Raw genomic sequence first — 19,227 nt, 5'->3', positions numbered from 1 at the left:
GTAGGCTGCTACCGCGAGGCACGGTTTCGTTTTCTTGCTGTTTACGTAGTACTTTCAGTCAGTAGATGCTGTCGCCTCAACCCTGAAGTCAAAAGAAACACATTCTTATGCCGATGAAAATCCTACAGCGGGCACTGAACGTCCTCTACGCTTTAATCTAAAGCGGTAAAGCGCAAAGGATGCACACAATGAAAAGCCCAGAAAGTTTTGTCCCGCAGTCATTAGAATGTATGAGGAGGAAAGGAAGGCACAGAGTTTGTTTCCCTCTCTCTTAGTTCTCATCTACAATTTCTGAGAGCACTGGGATTGACTGTGCTCCACTATTGACCTGCACAAGGCTATCTCTGCACTTTATCATCGTTCAGAATAGCTCTTTTCCATTAGGGCCGCGGCAGATGATTGCTTCCAGTGAGGACATTTAAAGAGAAATAAAGAAAGGGGAGAGAACACAGGGAGGAACCTTGTGTTGTGGATTTAATTGTGCGGCCCGGTAACTGATTGGTACACGATGCAGATAGTATCTAGAGAGCGTGCACGTATGCACGCTCTGGGGCGGATGATGATGATTGCAGAGATAAGGCAGGGATTAAGGTCACGGATGTTGTTGGGTGTTGTGTGTGTGATTTTGTTGACAAATGCGATTAAGGATGGTGTGTGTTGAATTCCACAGTGTAACGGTGTAATCCTATCAAAAAGCCAAAGCAGGTACAGCCGCAGTACTATGTGTGAACACAGTATTTGCTTTCTGATCCATCCCTACACGCTCTGCTTACTTGTTGTTTCTTTCTGATGCAAGTAAGGCAGAAAGGTAGAAAAGGTGGATGAGCTATGTTTTGCAGGAGTTCATTTGAGATCTCAATGTTTAAGTCAAATTTCCTTTTAATGTCCTAATTTCACTGGACGTTGTGTAAGGATGTATCATTATGATACCTACCAGGGTGTGAGCCTGCTGGGAATACGGGTTATACTCATTCATTCGAACCTTGGTGCATCCTTGTGTCTTTGTATAGTCTCTTGGGCACTACAGTACTCCGCTTAAGCCACTGGGAGTTCAATGTCTTGCTTAAGGACTCTTTAGCAACAACACCAAAGGAAAGAAGTATAATATTTAGAATGTACTTTTCCCTAAACCTCTAACTGATACCAGAGGCCTTCTCATTACAAAAAATACTCATTAATAATCCAGCCGTGTGCCTCTCTCCATAAAATATAGATGACAAATATACTTATTAGGTATTGTTGCAGCAGGGTTCGTGGATTTATAGTGAACCATCTCAATGGGCCACATAGAGCCCACTTTGATCAAAGAAACTCTCATTTCACATCAGATTAAAAATAACTACTTAACTAACTATACTTTTAATGCTATAGGTGTTTAACTAAGAGGTTTACCTTAATTACTGTTGTGTAGTATGAATAGCAGGGAAGTTCTAAAACTTGTGAAAATACAGTTGAAAGTCTAAAACCTATGCCTGCCTTTAAATTTCCAAAGGTGTCAGGAGATTGGAGTCTTAGCTGGGCAGATACTGGCCCCTGGGCCTTATGTTTGACACCCTGCTCTAACTCTGTGGGAGGGTGGGGCTTATACCAGTTGACATGTTACCAGTCTATTACAGGAAGACAAATGATCATTCACGCTCACAATCACATTTATGGCCACTTAGCATCACCAATTAGCTAAATGTGCATGTCTCTGGACTGTGAGGGGAAGCCGGAGGACTGGGAGAGATGCATGCAAACAAACAGTACCCAGCCTGCTGATGGATTTAAACCCAACAATTCCACCACTGTTCTGCCCTATAATGAGGCAAATCTCATTTTTATCTGGGTGCCATTGTTGCTGGTTAATCTGACAGGGAGAAACCTGAACCAGCTCAATCTAATAAAAAGAAATCCTAGCTAAAATGAAAGGTTCGGCTATTTTCACTTTATGTGCGTTCTGCAGCAGGCGTCTTTATTTAGTCAGAGGTTGTTTAGTCGTAGTATTACACCACAGGATGCCTAACACATGGACTTATTGCCTTTAAGAGCTGAGTTTGTTGGCTGCACACTAGCTGAATGTCCTGTCCCTGCTCTTTCCACACATTTCCTGGCTTATCTCTACTGCATTATATGAATAAAGGCCAGACTAGACTATGGTTTAGAGCAGGGGTGTCAAACTCAAATACACAGTGGGCCAAAATTCAAAACTGGAACAAAGTCGCGGGCTAACGTTAATATTTATTGAAATATATTTATTCCTCCAGATATAAGAATGAATCTTTTCTTATGGACTCAAACACGTTTTGCTGAAAAACTGAATATGGAACAAGCAAAGCTTAATACTAAACAATATATATATTAGCTGTATAATACCAGTAGGCCAGCTCTAATAGTAATTTGGTATGGCTTCGCGGGCCAAATGTAAGTAGGCTGCGGGCCAAATTTGGCCCGCGGGCCAGAGTTTGACACCTATGGTTTAGAGGATTGCCATGAATGTAAGTATCCTGCTTAAATTATGATTCACATCAAATGAGCTTTTCAGTCAGATCAATTACAATTTTGTTTTAGTACAAATGTACAGTTGTTGATTGAATGCAGTACATACAATTACAATTATTAATTATTTAATAAGCATTTCACACATTAAGCTTCTTTTCTTATTGTCAGTTGAAATTGAAATTGTTTTTTCACATCTTCCCCCACAAAGAGGATAGAATTTTAAATGCTGGATAACAGTTTAGTCAACTGCAATCAAAAATGTACATATTAAATGACTATAATTCCATTCAACTTCACATGTACCTTGTGTTTCATTCAAATCTGCACATGATGGCCTGGGAAGCTCTAAGATGCACTTTGGCATCATCATTGCCAGCACGAGCTAGCTCTGAATCTCCTTCCTCTCTTTGTTTCAGCCCTCCTATTTGTCGAGCAGAGGGAGAAATGCCCGATGGGAGTCACAAGTTTTCACCGAACTCTGAGTCATCATTAGATCCCCAGAAAACTTGTGGTGAGAGCCCTGCTACCTTTCTAACCACATCTCACACGCACATTCATACATGCAGCACTTCAGAGTCCATTCACACGCTGACTCAGTAGCTCACAGCAAACCATTTTGGAGACTTGTCCATAAGTGGGTCAGAAGACCAAAGTTACTGGATGCACTTGCTTTCTGCTAGTAATCTACAAGAAGAGCTCCTTCATGGTTCTGTACTTTCATCTCACCTCAATATTTACAGCTAATCTCTCCCTCTCAGCTGACTATCTCTGTCTCACTCTTTTTGACTCCCTCTTTCATCTCTGGCCTGCACCCTCTCCCCTCTTCGTTTCTCCATGTCTTCTCCGCTACTTCATTCTGTCCTTGCCATTTCCGATCTGTCATGGTCTAGTTTGAATTGACTTGTTGTCCTCTCCTTCGTATTTTCAGGAGGTTTTTCTGAGACTTATGCAGCTCTCTGCGATTACAACGGTATTGGCTGCAAAGAAGAAGTGCAGTGGGTGAGGAAAGCATACTCGCAGAACAAATCCACTTGTGTTTGTTGTCTATATTACCTTTTGTAGATTGCTATTCTTTGTAGAGTGGAAAATATATTTTTCATGATACTGTCTCATATCTATCTCAAACTCTGTCTGTTATTGTTTGTTTCCCTCCTCCTCTCTGTTCCAGGATGTTGACACAATCTATCACTCTCAGGACAACAGGGAGTTCAACTTACTGGATTTCAGCCACCTCGACAGCAGGTGAGGTAGTTTACTGACATTGTGGCCATGCCTAGTCTTAGTACAGTGTGGGAGCTCGCACTGATTTGAACAGCTCAATTAACTAACAAAGTTAGTTGCAGAGAGCAAATGGACACATTAACACAAACTCATTGTATTTGATATTCATTAGTTCTGCTGGAGTTAGTCTTTGGCAGATGTATGTAACCCACAGACATCAGCCAGGCGTTTGGCACGCTCACTCGTGCTGCTTTGCCAGAATCGGTCTGCAGCCACCTTTCTTTTCCTACTGATTTAGTGGGTTTTTTCTTCCTTTCCAGTCTGATATGGAATACCCGTCAAGCTACATTTCTGCACAAGTCAAGGCCGTTCCACTGAACGGCTCAGTATAGGTGTAGTTCTACACCAAGTTTTGCGTATGAGTGTGCAAAATCATTTCATTTGAAAAGATTCTCACAGGGATCACTTAGTTCCCAGATGGTTCCCACATACATGTACTTCACGTGATCAAATTAGAGGCAAGTAAAGAGAAACTTTTGCCAGTTCAACAGAGGAAGGCTTTCTAGGGTGAAAGTCAGCAAAATCAGTTTTCAAGTGAAGGGCAGCAGATTTTGAGCTATTTATGGCCTGCAATTTTACCCGCTAGCCATCCAATTCACAGGTCTACGGAAACCACATTGCTTTATGGGCACGGATCTTTTGAAATGAAATAAGATATAGACCTTTTTTTTCCTGCTCTCTTTTCTCTTCACCTAATCAGAGTTGAAGTGGGAGGTTTTACAGAATTATCCATTTGCTCCTGCTGGAGTTCAGGGTTACAGTTCTCTAATTGGTCTCTGGATGACAGCTTACAAAATCATCTCCTCGTGTAGAGAATGAAAAGTTTGCATCAGCTCAACCAAATTCTTCCCTGCTCTCGAGGCCCAGTTTGACCTTTTCATTCTGTCAACATAGAGAAGAGGGAAAAAAGAAGACATTATTACCAACATGCGTGAACTGATTTATGGCTCTGAACTATAGAAGATAAGAAAACTGCATAAATTGATTATGGGTCCAGAATTACCATCTCACTGGGTTTAGGTGTGTTGTAAACAAATGTAATAAAGCGGTCGACGGGGAATTGAAAGTCAAAACTCAGCACTTAAAACTAATGGTGATTTTATATCCCAGTGCTCTGGAGTAAAGACCAAAAACAATAAAAACACATCTGTGTTCTTGGGCTTTATGAGTGCCTTGTAGTTTTGGAAGAGGTCTGCATTTTATTTTGCATCACGGTGGACTGTTTTTTTTTTTTCTTCTTCTTCTTTTCCTGTGTGTCTCTTCAGCTGTCACTGTTCATCTTTCCTTACACGAGAGCGGCTATTTGTCTAACAAGACCCTCTGTGGTTAAAATTTTGAGTGCACTACTCTTCTGTTGACTCTCTGGCTCCCTTTCCCTCCTGTGCTTCTGTTGGGTTTTGTTAGAAGTTTGCTAAGATCTTAGATGATGTGGAATGAAACACCTTCAGAGGCAGAATCCACAACTTTAAGATGCCATGTGTGCTCTCCTCTACTTCCCTGCTGGTACCTTTTTTTTGTCTGTGTGTGCGTCTACTTTTTCAGACGTATAGTGTCGGAGCGCAGAACTTGCCCAACTGATACGATCATAAAAGGATTTGACAGCTGACATGCAAAAGCAGAATTCAGACGAGCTTATTTTTGTTTCAAGATTCATTTATTTATTTGTTTTGTCCTTAAAAAGCCCAGAAGTGTATGTATGGTTTCTACTTTCTTGTGTAGCAACAGCACTTCTGACTTAGAAAACATATTCACATTTAAAAACGTAGATCTCATCATAGGAGTGAAACCTTGCTATGGTGGTAAATCAAAAATCCATTCATAGAAACATGATTGCAGCAGAGGCTCATGAATATATTAATGTCTTTTGCATTGAGAGCCCAAATCGCTGCCTTTCTGTTGTTTTTGTTGTTGTTTGTTTGTTTTTTTGTACAATTTCTTCATATTCATTGTGATAAAGTGGGAGCTGCCTGCCCGTACTGTTTTTCAAGATCTTCCTTCAGCATATTGTTCCCATGAGCCCAGCCCGTATCAAATCACGGCTGATAAAGGAAGCGAAGAATATCACAAAAAAAAAAAATAATAAATGCAGGAAATAATCAAGAAAGTCTGTAAAATGGCCACACAAACGATGTAAGAATGGGTTGTTCCGTGATCATGTGCCAGAGGCTATTTGTGGTGCATTACTCTTTCCCTCCCTTCCTTGTCCTTTCACATTTCTATTCCCTCCATCTCCCCCGATTGATCTCATCGCGAGCGACAGGGCGATGCTTTTTCTGCTGACTGCTGTCTGTCCAAACACAGACTGTGCTCACTCGTGTTGACTGAAAACGGACACCTTTTTTCAGGGCCCGTCTCGTCCTCGTCATCTTTGCTTCCTGTATTGGCTCCCCATTCGTTCTCCTCGGCTGAGTCGCTGTCACTCTGGGTTCTGTGTGTCTACTGCAAAGTCACAAATAGGTGGAGTGTGTGTGAATTTGGGTAGAGATTCTGTGGTTTCATACAGTTGCTTGTTTGGCGAATGAGAGAGACAGAGAGAGAAAAAACTGTTACGCCTTGCTGACTCAAGAACATGTAGAGGCACCTCTTGGATTGACAGTCCACCCTCTGCGTGCATACACACATGCTAATAAGCGCTTGTCTATGTAGAGTGTCCAACTGCTTTCCAACTTTCTGACTGGTTTAATTTTTCCTGTTACTAAAGTTGGACTCCATAACAAGCCGGGCCATCTGCCCCACCTGTCACTATTACTGGATCTGAGTTGTGTTTAGAACGGAGTTAAACTGTAACTTTGATTCATTGCAATGCAGCACTTTCATATGCTTTGAATGGAGCTTTCTTCCTGCTGGAGCGGCTGATAGGATTTGCTTTATTTTTGCAGCACTTAGAAGACTTTGAATTTTATTATGGTTCAAATAGTTACTGTCAAGATGTCAGTCAAGATGATGCTAACGCTATCAGACTGTTAGCCTAGATTAACCACTTAGACTCTGTTGAAAGGTTACTTAGCACCTGTAATGCTGATAAATGACCTTATAGAGTATTTTCATTAATATATTGTTTGGCAAGTAGTGGAGAGTCTAAGGAATTTTGATCGTCAGTTTGATGCCCAGCCAAGATTTGGTTATTTTAAAAATCCACATTCAAATAATAGATTTTCATAATTATTTATGTTCTGTTAGCTGCTGCTTGGTTGTTGTGTTTATGGTTTCCCAAACATGTATGTTGCCAACAAGGAAGATGCGGAGTGCCCTCTGATGGGCAAACTATGCGACATCAACTTCAATAAAATGGTTGAAGGGCATTTCTTGTATCTATTGTTTACATTACTTTTGAAATTTTCATGTATTTGACGTTGAAAATGCTTATACTGATAGATCGGTAAATTACCACCAATGTACGATAAATCTGATCGGTCGATCAAGAGTTTTCAATCTTGGTACTTTATTAGTCTTTCTTTATGATAGTGATCAAAGGAGCTTGGAAAGAAAAGCGTCTGGACTTCTTTAAGTTGCTTGAAGACGTTTCACCTCTCATCCGAGAAGCTTCTTCAGTTCTAAGGTCAAATGGTGGAGAGTCCCAGATATAAACCTAGTGGGAGTAACCCCCCACAGAGGGACAAAAGGACCCCCTGATGATCCTCTAATCGCCTGAGCCAAGGTGGGAAACTGGGCGTGGGTCCCAATCAGCCAGAGTTTCGGGTGTGTTCATTGTGAAACCTGGCCCCACCTTATCATGCGAATTCCTGAGGTCAGATGGCCCAGGATGTGAGTGGGCGTTAAGGCGTCTGGGAAGGGATCTCAAAACTGGATTATAGATGGCAGAGAGTTGGTGTCGTAAACCCCCGCCTCTGTTCAAAGATGGCCGCTCACAGTGGACATAGATGGCTTCTTTCACTCCTCTTTCAAACCATCTGTCCTCTCTGTCCAAAATGTGAACATTGGCATCCTCGAAAGAGTGTCCTTTATCCTTAAGATGCAGATGGACTGCTGAGTCTTGTCCTGTGGAGGTGGCTCTTCTGTGTTGTGCCATGCGCTTGTGAAGTGGCTGTTTGGTCTCTCCAATGTAGAGGTCTGAGCATTCCTCGCTGCACTGTACAGCATACACCACATTGTTAAGTTTGTGTTTTGGCATTTTGTCTTTCGGGTGAACCAGTTTCTGTCTGAGCGTGTTGCTGGGTCTGAAATGTCATGCTTGGAGAAAACTCTCCTGAGTTTCTCTGATACACCGGCTACATAGGGGATGACAATGTTGTTGCGTCTGTCCTCCCTCGCTGGTGTCTGATCTTCTTTTCTGTGCCTCTTTGCTGACTTTAAGAACGCCCATTTAGGATAGCCGCACGTTTTGAGTGCTTCCTTTACATGTGTGTGTTCCTTCTTTTTTCCTTCAGGCTTAGAGGGAACATGTTCTGCCCGGTGGTGTAGGGTCCTAATTACTCCAAGTTTGTGTTCCAAAGGGTGATGGGAGTCAAAGAGGAGGTACTGGTCCGTGTGTGTGGGCTTCCGGTAAACTTCGATGTTGAGTTTGCCGTTCTCTTCAATGTGCACGGCGCAGTCCAGGAAAGGCAAACAGTTGTCCTTTGTGTCTTCCCTGGTGAACTTGATGTTTTTATCCACAGCGTTAATGTGCGCAGTGAAGGATTCCACTTCTTGTGTCTTGATTTTGACCCAGGTGTCGTCCACATATCTGTACCAGTGGCTGGGTACTCTTCCTTTGAAAGAGCCAAGAGCCTTCCTTTCCACTTCCTCCATGTAAAGGTTGGCTACAATAGGTGACACGGGGGAGCCCATGGCACAGCCATGTTTTTGTCTGTAAAAGCCTTCGTTGTACTTGAAATATGTAGTGGTGAGGCAGAGGTCTAACAGTGTGCAGATCTGATCGGGTGTGAAGTTGGTCCTGTCCTCCAAGCTGTCTTCTTGCAAGAAAACAATTAAGCATACAGTACTTTGCAAAAGTCTTAAGCTATCCTCTTTTTCTTTATATTTTGCTAAGAATGGGAAATAGTGCAGGAGTTTATTGAAACCTGAACGGCATGAACTCTCTTAGGTAGCTTTCATGTAATTAGTAAGGAGTCTTCAGGAATAGTTCTCCGGGCTTCTTTGGAGGTTGTTTGCCTTTGTTTCTGTTCTCTGTCAAGATGCTTCACTGCTTCAGTAATGTTGAGATTTGGGCTCTGGAGAGACCAATGATAAATGAAGCTGTTGCAGTCAGATTCATTGGTCAGTGTTAAGCAGCTTAACAAACAAAAAATAGTCTTCTGAAAATGGTCAGATTCAAGTGTCAGGTATAAGTGAAAATCTTACGTCTTAAGACAAACTTTTAATTAAACCAGGAAAACTATTTCTTAAGACCAATTTCATGAAATTTCACAAAAAACAAAACAAAACAGGAAATGAGGGGTGATCATGTTTAGAATGATTTACCCAATGCAGACTCAAGGCACAGAATTAAAGAACAGAAAACAAACATTTATTAAGGCCAGGCAGACAGTTCAAAGGCAGGTGAAAACCATAAATCCAAACTGGAGATCCATGAGGGAAAACAGAGGTGTGTAAACAGTAAGATGCAACAAAGCCCTTAGGGTAGACAAAGGCTATAAATACACTCTACATAACTAGGGTAATGGGAAACACTGGGGTACACAGCTGGAACTAATCGGGGAAAACAAGACAAGGGAAGCAAAACTAAATACAGCACACATGAAACAAGACACTATCAAAATAAAACAGGAAGTAACTGAAAATAGGAACATTAACACAGTGAAGGAGACGTAAGAAGACCCGGAGAGTATGGGGGAGGCAGGATAAACTGAAGGAAGAAATGCAATATTAACAAACTATAACCCTGAACAGAAACTAGACAGCAAAACTAATAGCACTCTGTGGCTATAAATAATACATTTATAGTTTAAATAATAAATAATGATACATAATAATATAGTGTAAATAACAAACCCCAACCAGCAAAAGGAATAACACAAAATCTCTGAATAATACATGAAAAGTAAACCAAGAACCAAGATAAAACGAACAACCAACAGAACTAGAAAGTGCAAAATTAAAAAACACTGGCTCTAAAACCCAGGACCATGACACAGCCTGACATGTCTTAAGAAAAATAAGGGCAATTTTCAACTGTCTAATTTTTTTCCACTTTCTGCCAATCTATTTTCATTATAAAGAAATGTGACTGTTGTAAATCAAGGAAATGTGCATACACAGCTTCTTAGCTTAATTACCTACTTTGTGTGGTATGCAGGTTGCGGGTACAAAAGAAGGCTGTAAAACTGACAAAAAATCAGACCTCTGCCTAGATAAAATTAATAGTTTTGGACAAGCAATTCTATGACATGATCCGTTCTTAACAGCCTGCAACACAATGCTTAATGGTCCAGAAATTATGGCTTCCTCCTCTGCAACCCACTGAGTCAAATTGGACCCTTTGGCCTGCTAGTTCTGGCCCACAGTCTGTATGTTTGACATCTATGTGCTCCAATTATATTCTCTAAAGTACACCCAGTAACAAGAACCTAATATTTTCCAACTATGCTTGTGGAAGAACTGTATACAGTTAATTCCACACATTTCTGGGCACTTTGTTTTTTGTAGTTATTTTAGCCATTTACCAGAACATGAAGCTATAGTTATGAGTTATTGAATATGAATATTTGCTTAAAGTGCACATGTTCTCTGTCTTTTAACAGAAATACTGCATGCAGCATTGAAGAGTTATAGACATTTTTCATTTCAGGCACTTAAATGTAATTGGACAAATTACCATAATCATAAATTAAACTGTTATTTTAATGCTTTATTGACAATTCCTTGCAGGTAATAGCTGCTTAAAGTCTGGGACCCGTTGACATCACCAAACTATGGATTTGCGATGCTTGATCAGGCCTTTAGAATCAGAATCAGAATCAGAATGGGTTTATTGCCAGATGTTGAGGTTTACAACATTAGGAAATTGCTGCGGTGCTTCAGTGCAGACAATAAGAATTAAAGTGCTATGTAGAAAGAAAGATATGTGCATGAGATATACATGAGATATATACATGAGAATAAGAATTATGAGTGCTACGTAGAAAGATATATACATGAGTGCAGGTGGTGATCAGTGCCAGACATGAAATGATGCAGTGACACAGCGTAGGGTCATGTGTTAGTGGCGGGGACAGTCGTGGTTATTGTTCATGTGTCCAACAGCAGAGGGGAAGAAACTGTTCTTGTGGCGAGAGGTTCTGGTGCGAATGGACCGGAGCCTCCTGCCTGAGGGGAGCAGGTCAAACAGACTGTGTCCAGGGTGAGAAGGGTCAGCTGAGATCCGAGCTGCACGCCCCAGTGTCCTGGAGGTGTACAGGTCCTGCAGAGATGGGAGTCTGCAGCCAATCACCTTCTCAGCAGAGCGCACAACACGCTGCAGTCTCTGTTTGTCCCTGATAGTGGCTCCAGCGTACCACACGGTGATGGAGGAGGTGAGGATGGACTCGATGATTGCAGTGTAGAATTGCATCATCGTCCGTGTTGGCAGGTTGAATTTCTTCAGCTGCCTCAGGAAGTACATCCTCTGCTGGGCTTTCTTGATGACGGAGGTGATGGTGGGCTCCCACTTCAGGTCCTGGGTGATGGTGGTACCCAGGAAGCGGAATGAGTCCACAGAGGTGATGGGGGTGTCAGTCAGGATGATGGGGGGGAGTGGGGCTGTGTGCTTCCTGAAGTCCACAATAATCTCCACTGTCTTCTGGGCATTCAGCACCAGGTTGTTGTGGCTGCACCAAGACACCAGACGTTCAACCTCCCTCCTGTAGGCAGACTCATCCCCGTCAGAGATGAGCCCAATGACGGTGGTGTCATCTGCGAACTTGATTAGCTTGACAGACTGGTGGGTGGAGGTGCAGCAGTTGGTGTACAGGGAGAAGAGCAGAGGAGAAAGAACACAGCCCTGAGGAGAGCCGTTGCTGATGGTCCGGGAGTCCGAGACATTCTTCCCCAGCCTCACGTGCTGCTTCCTGTCCGTCAGGAAGTCAGTGATCCACCGGCAGATGGGATCAGGCACATTCATCTGGGAAAGCTTGCCTCGGAGATGGTCTGGAAGGATGGTGTTGAAGGCAGAGCTGAAGTCCACAAACAGGATCCTGGCGTAGGTTCCTGGGGAGTCCAGATGCTGCAGGATGAAGTGTAGGGCCATGTTGATGGCGTCGTCTACAGACCTGTTGGCTCTATATGCAAACTGCAGGGGGTCCAGGAGGGGGGCCGTGAGGGTCTTGAGATGGGAGAGAACTAGGCGCTCAAATGACTTCATGACCACAGATGTCAGAGCCACGGGTCTGTAGTCATTTAGTCCAGTGATCCTAGGTTTCTTGGGGACAGGGATTATGGTAGAGGACTTGAAGCAGGCAGGCACATGACATGCCTGCAGTGAGGAGTTGAAGATGCCAGAAAACACTGGGGCCAGCTCGTTTGCACAGTGTCTGAGGGTGGCAGGAGACACACCGTCTGGGCCGGGAGCTTTCCGAGCATTGAGACTCCTAAACTGCTTCCTCACATCTGCTTCATGAATATGAAGAGTTGTGGTCGGAGGAGGTGGTGTGAAATCCTCTTTTGTGTGGGGTGAGGGGGCGGGTGTTGCAGGTGAACAGTTTGAAGGTGGTGATGGCTCTATGGAGGGGGGAGAGGTGGGGGAATGAGTGTCCAAAGTGCCTCTATTGTTGGGGTCGTTGGAGGTGTGAAGGCTGCCTGATGGCTCGTCAAAACGGCAGTAAAAGTCGTTGAGGGTGTTGGCCAAGAGCAAGTCGTCAGTGGAGTGGGGGGTTTTAGGCTTGTAGTTTGTAATATTCCTAAAACCTTTCCACACAGAGGCCGAGTCATTCTCTGAGATCTGCTGCTGCATCTTCTCAGAGTGCTGATGTTTGGCAATGTCCACTTCCTTAGTGAACCTGTACTTGGCCTCTCTGTAGCAGTCCCTGTCTCCGCTTCTGAACGCCTTACTCTTTTCCAGCCACAGCTTTTTGAGTTTAGGAGTAAACCAGGGTTTGTCATTGTTATAACTCACCCTGGTGCGTGATGGCACAATGCTGTCCTCACAGAAGTGGATATAGGAGGTGACAGTGTCCGTAAACTCGTCCAAGCTGTTAGAAGCAGCCTTCATTGTGTCCCAGTCTGTGGTCTCCAAACACGTGCGAAGCTCCTCCACAGCCTCGTTGCTCCACAGTTTTTTGGTCCTCACGACAGGTTTGGAGAGCTTCAGCCTCTGTCTGTACGCGGGGATTAGGTGGATCATGACGTGATCAGAAAGTCCGAGTGAAGCGCGCGGCACCGCGCGATAGGCCCCGCTGATCGTGCTGTAGCAGTGGTCCAATGTCCTCTCCTCTCTGGTCGGGTTTTTAATATACTGCTTGTATTTCGGAAGCTCATGGCTCAGATTGGCTTTGTTAAAGTCCCCAAGAGCAATGATGAGAGAGTCCGGGTATGTCCGCTCCGTGTGGAGAATCTGCTCTGCGAGTGCGCACTGAGCTGCTTGCGCATCCGCGTCTGGCGGGATGTAAACAGCGGCCAGGATGAATGAAGCAAACTCCCGCGGAGAATAAAACGGTTTGCAGTGAATAAAAAGATATTCCAGAGAGGGAGAGCAGTGCTGAGCAATCACTGTTACATCTGTGCACCAGCCACTATTGATGTAGAAGCAGACACCTCCACCTTTGGTTTTACCGGAGAGAGCGGCCTGCCGGTCCGCGCGCAGCAGATGAAAGCCCTCCAGCTTGAACGCGCAGTCCGGGATGTCCTCACTGAGCCACGACTCCGTAAAACATAAGACACAGGAGGAGGCAAAGTCTCTGTTCATGCTTCTCATCAGGGCCAGTTCGTCTATCTTATTCCAGAGTGAGCGTACATTAGAAAGGAAGATCCCAGGAAGGGCCGTTCTCAGTCCGCGTTTCCTCAAACGCACGAGTACGCCGGCTCGCTTACCTCTCTTTCGACGTCTCACTTTCCTGATCAGAGTCAGCAGTAAATCTGCCGCAGATGCGACAAATATTGGAAATAAATCCACAGGCGTTGTAGTCCTGCAGTTAAGGAGCTCTTCTCTGGTGTACGAGTATCCAGAGGAGTTCCCAGACACAGAAGAAATGCACAAAAACAAGACAAAAGTAACGCACTGAAGCACCAGGGCATCCATACGCGGCGCCATCTTGGAAATAACTTAAGCTTTACTTAAGCTGTCTTCAGTTGTTGTTTGTCCTTGCTTCCTTGTGTTTTTGTTTTTCCTTCATTGTAATCGATGCTTGATTGGGTTAAGATGAGTTGATTGACTGCCCTTTGCATAATTGCCCATCATGACCTTTAAAAACCCTTCTGGGTAGTTCTTGCAGTGTTTGTCTGTCTATACCGTGAATCGCTGTCCAGATAACTTTGCTGCACTTGGCTGAATCCAAGCAGAAGTTTTAACTCTCCTCCTCACAGTTTACTCATCTGTTAACATCATCAGTTAACACTAGTGACCCAGAGCCATGATAGACCACACGTGCCCACGTATCACACTTTCTTCATTGTGTTTTCTAGGGGTTGTACTATGCCTCCGTTCATGAGCTTTTCCAAGCCCTCTCCATGCTTTTCTCTTTCCTTCAGTCATTTTGCCACAGGCAATCTTTTCATCTGTGCAAAGGAGCCAGTTTCAGAGCTGGTCTGGCTTTTTTAGATGTTTTTTGTCAAACTCTTATCTGGCCTTTCTGTTCCGAAGGTTATTATATTCTGAATGGATTTTTCTTTGCTATGGAAAGGATCCTCCTGTCAAGCACCACTATTATCTTCAGTGGAGTTCAGCCTTTCCTGTGGACAAATACATGTTTATCAGTGAGTGTGTGTATATATGTAAACCTAATTATTATATATTATCCAGTCCTTAAAATCCTCTCTTGCCTTTACCCAAAACTGATTTCGCAGATAGAAGTGTGCAGTCGATAGGGCAGGACTATCTGTAAAAACAATCATCTGATCGAACTTGAACACTCTTTAATTTTGTTTTAATGTATCGAATTTGGCAACAGGACAATAAAAAACAACAACAAAAGTGACAGTAATTGTGATCAAAGCTAAGCAGTGGGAAGAGCAGGCATATTCCTTTAAAGAGACCAGCTCAGCCTTATTGATATTGTACAAGTTGCATAAAACAAATTTCAAGTTGCTGTATTTTCCAATTTACATATCCATATCAAAAATGATAAATAAATAAATAACATAAATAAATAAATCATGAACAACAATAACTCTTAACCTGCGATGCCTTAAAAAAGCTTCATATAGAATCTGATATTTGAAAAGTCCAACTGTTTAACGTATTTGTGAAAAAGGTCCCACATCATGTTAAATTTCTGTCTGAAGGCCCTTAGCTGTTTCAAAGTAGAGCAGCAACACATACTAACAGCTTCTCTTATCCATTGAATATGTAGGGGAGCTATGGGAGATTTTCGCTTAAGTCGTGTTTTACATTTAGGCAGTAAAGTAGCAAAGGCAGTATAAAAAACACAATCCATCAGAGCATTAGGTTCCACTGGTTTTCCAGTGATATTTGATCAGGATCCAAAATTTCTTCACAGAAGTGCTGCAAAACCGTGCAAGATCAAAACATGAACGTGATTTTCCTGGGACTTGACAACACCTGTCACAAGTTAGGTTTGTCTTTATAAAATTGAGAAATGTTAAACTTCGTAATAAATGTAAGCGGTGCATGCTTTTAAATGGAGTTAATCCAAAAAGATGATTTATGTGCATTATGAAGGGCATGTTTTGAAAGATTTCAGGGAAACCAGATGAAAGGAGGGATTCTGAGAGTAAATACAGTATATGAAATCATTCCTTTCTAGTTCAAGTATCGAAAACCTGGACACTAAGGGAATGTTTTGCTCATAAATCTACAGATTTGTAAATATCTAAAGAAATTATGTTTAGGTTATCCAACTTTATCAGACAACTGATGGAAAGGGGCAAACATTTTATTAATATAGAGATATTTATATGAGGTTGGGCCAAGTTTGAAATGATTCATCTGTTAAATATGGACGAAAGACATGATTTACAGTTACAGGAGCAGATATTGAATATGTTTGGCTATGAAAATTGTGCTTGGATTGCCTCCAGATTCCCAGCCTTATTATACTAAAGACAATAATGTCTTTATTATACTCAGAAGAGGAACTTTTCATGGAGTGAGCTGAGGCTGACAGAGATACCAACTCACGAGAAGCAGCTTCCATTGTAAGCCAAACTGATGACAGCCAAAATGAGTCAGATTGCAATCAGAATTGAGTTATTCTTAAATTATTAGTCCAATAATAAAATTTAATATTTGGTAAACCCATAATTTTTGGTAATCCCAATTTTTTAAAACTGTAAAAATTGCTGTCTAACCTGTGGTGTGTTTTTATTTCAAATGGAGTCCTTGATAACAGATCACGAAATGCTCAAAGTACAGTATTTATGTGCATTTATACTTTATTTTCCTTTTTGGTTAGTGAGGAAGAATAGTCCTGGCAGGCTTAAGACAGCTAAAGTAGAGGGGTTCCTTTGACACCTTTCTCTGTGATTGCTCCAACTGTATCTTGGTAATCCTGTTTTTCACACTTTATTTCCTCTTCACTGGTTAGAAAAGTAGTCTCTGAAATGTTATTGTTAAAGGAAAAAGCTTCGGGGGGTGTCTATTCCTGACCCGTATGCAGGAAAATCGGTCAAGTATCCATGTTGATATCGATGTGCATTTTCCCCAGAGCACTGTAAGAAATGACTGTTGACTGGCCACTCTGCTCTCTTGCCTCTAATTCCTTCTTGCTGCAGATGACTGAAGTTTGAAAGGGATAAAGTTTCATATCCCTGTCCTAAACCTAAAACGATCCAATTAAGGACATAAACTGCAGCAGATTGACCCACTGTGCCACCGCGTCCGCACGTACCAGTACAAATTGACACATAAACACCAACACGCTGCACGACTGAGCTGGATCATAGAGGTCAATTACATGTCCTGCTGTCAAAACATGAATCAGACAGTGCTGATGAATCTTGACGTGTGCATCATCTGCTCGCTTGCACAGACTTGGCCGTGTTTGTCAGAATGGACTGGCCTGACGGCTGTCATGCTAATGAAAAAAGAACACAGCCTGTAGCCATTTTATTCCTCTGAGATAAACTGTAATGTCCTGGTTACTGCAACAGAAACATCCTTGGTCCGATTACACTCTTTCCTCCTCCTTTCCCCCCTTTCACTCTGTGTTTTCCTCCGTATCATCCTTTCTTCGTCTTTCCCTGTGTGTATTCGCTTTCTCTGTGCATCCCTTCTCTCTGTGTTGCTGCTTGTTTGTCAGATGATGTATAGCAGGTGTAGCAGCAGTACGGCCATAGTTGGACCTTGGAGGATTCTAAATAACACCCTCTCTCGCTCTCTCTGTTCTCTCACTTTCTCCCTCCCAAACGCATACACAGGATCATCTGTGGGCTCTATGTCTGGGTGTACAGTAGTGGATGTAGCAGTGTTTGAGGTCTGTAGTTGGGATCAGAGTGTGGCTTTATTGAATAATCCACTGACCCGGCCATCGATCTTTACATCTCTCTCTCCTTTCCTTTTTTTCCATTTCACTCTGCTTCTTCTCCTCAGCAGGACTGCAGTATCAGTCATCTTTTAGAAAGCAGCCCTGCCCGTGCTGTTCTCCCTGTCACAATGATAAACTGCTTTTTACTAAATGCAGAGCATAGAATAAGTTTGGCCTGAGATAATGCAAATTTATAGATCAATGGGATCAAATGGTTTTGAGCAGATGGAGTTTGCTAATTTAAAGTTTTGAATTTTATCTGTCATCTTCTTTCCAGGGACTTGGCAGTGATTGTGGCATCCATTGCCTACAACACCTGGTTCACCAAGCTGTACTGCAAAGACATGCGCATAGTAAATATCTTTTTTTAAAAATCTCCCTCACTTAAGAATTGTCTCTCCAGATGTAGACAAACAATGTTTGTAAATGTAAACGTTTGCTCTCTTGTGTTGTCTATTGATTTATTATTTTATTAAATCAGCTTGTCTCTTTGGCGTTTTTAGAAAATTATCATTTCTTTGTGTTTCTCAAAACACTTAATAGTTACCATGCTAACACTAAATTGTCGGAGCATTACGGCTACCTTAGTCAGGAGCTTCCTGGAGTGATCTGAGTCCTAAACTCCATCTGCTTCAGGTCCCAAAGTCAAACGAACACTGTGGCGTCACTGAGAGTTAAAAACTGTCTTTCATCTTTAATAAAATGATCAGCGTTGCTGCTTTACCAGGTGTAACAATTAAGTTTAACATCCTGGCATCATGAAAACAGAATCTATTAAATTTAACAGAGTTAGAAGTTAGCAGGAAGTTAGCTCGCTAGTTTGCACCTAAACATGATATAGCATGTTCTGACTGAGAGATTTCTGAAAAAATTAAAACGTACAGCTCTGCTATCACTTCCAACATAAATGAAGACAGGAAACTAAACAGTAGTGACATTTGTAGGGTTACTGAAGTTGGACTAGCTGGTATATAACATTGTGCTACGTGATCGCTAGCGACACAGCTATGTTAGCATAACATAAACACAGTGATGCTGGAGGATGAATGCTAATTTTTTCCACTCGATAAAAGTTAACGTGAAGGTTCCCGATGGTTAGGGACAAATACAATCGCGTGGCAGGATGCTGTAAACTATGGGGCGCCGTTTGTAAAGTTAAACATGCTGAAATTAACGGCAACATTTTTCCACATTTAGCTCAAAACCTTACAAAAACATGTTTTTTCGAGTAATTTTTTACAACATTTAGTAAAATATTTGTAACTTTTCATCAAATGTTAAATATTAAATCTAAATGTTAAATCTAAATGTTAAATGTTAAATCTAAATGTTAAATGTTAAATCTAAATATTATATTTAAATCTAAATGTTAAATGTTAAATCTAAATGTTAAAAGTTAAATCTAAATGTTAAATGTTAAATCTAAATGTTAAATGTTAAATCTAAATATTATATTTAAATCTAAATGTTAAATGTTAAATCTAAATGTTAAAAGTTAAATCTAAATGTTAAATGTTAAATCTAAATATTATATTTAAATCTAAATGTTAAATGTTAAATCTAAATGTTAACAGTTAAATCTAAATGTTAAATGTTAAATCTAAATGTTAAATGTTAAATCTAAATATTATATTTAAATCTAAATGTTAAATGTTAAATATAAATGCTAAATGTTAAACCTAAATGTTTAGGCTAATATGCAAATGTATTGTACGGATCAACGGAAATACCAAAATAAAAGCTTCCCGAAAACCTCTGGTGCAAAATCGTGTCTGTTCTCTTCCTCGCTTCTCCCCGCCATGTGCTGCTTCACTTCTTGCCTACGAGCATGTCCAGCGATTTTGCTGGACATGTGCTGCAGCGATTGTGAAGTGGAGACTGCAGCTGCTAA

At 41.8% G+C, this 19,227-nt stretch overlaps 1 protein-coding gene across 3 annotated transcripts in view; it reads left to right on the top strand.

Moving 5' to 3' along the window:
* The window catches only part of carmil3 (capping protein regulator and myosin 1 linker 3), a 111,350-nt gene that overhangs the window by 24,047 nt on the left and 68,076 nt on the right, over positions 1-19,227 (top strand). For all 3 annotated transcript variants that reach the window (XM_080861729.1, XM_080861728.1, XM_080861727.1), the window contains exons 6-9: positions 2,898-2,992; positions 3,410-3,480; positions 3,650-3,723; positions 17,614-17,689. In XM_080861729.1, coding sequence (XP_080717855.1) covers positions 2,898-2,992; positions 3,410-3,480; positions 3,650-3,723; positions 17,614-17,689 — 316 coding nt within the window. The remainder of the gene's footprint in view (positions 1-2,897; positions 2,993-3,409; positions 3,481-3,649; positions 3,724-17,613; positions 17,690-19,227) is intronic.

This window comes from Rhamphochromis sp. 'chilingali' (genome assembly GCF_963969265.1).
Source record: "Rhamphochromis sp. 'chilingali' genome assembly, chromosome: 16".
Lineage (NCBI taxonomy): Eukaryota > Metazoa > Chordata > Actinopteri > Cichliformes > Cichlidae > Rhamphochromis > Rhamphochromis sp. 'chilingali'.
The sequence above is the reverse complement of the archived record's forward strand: the minus strand, read 5'-3'. Positions and strand labels throughout refer to the sequence as shown.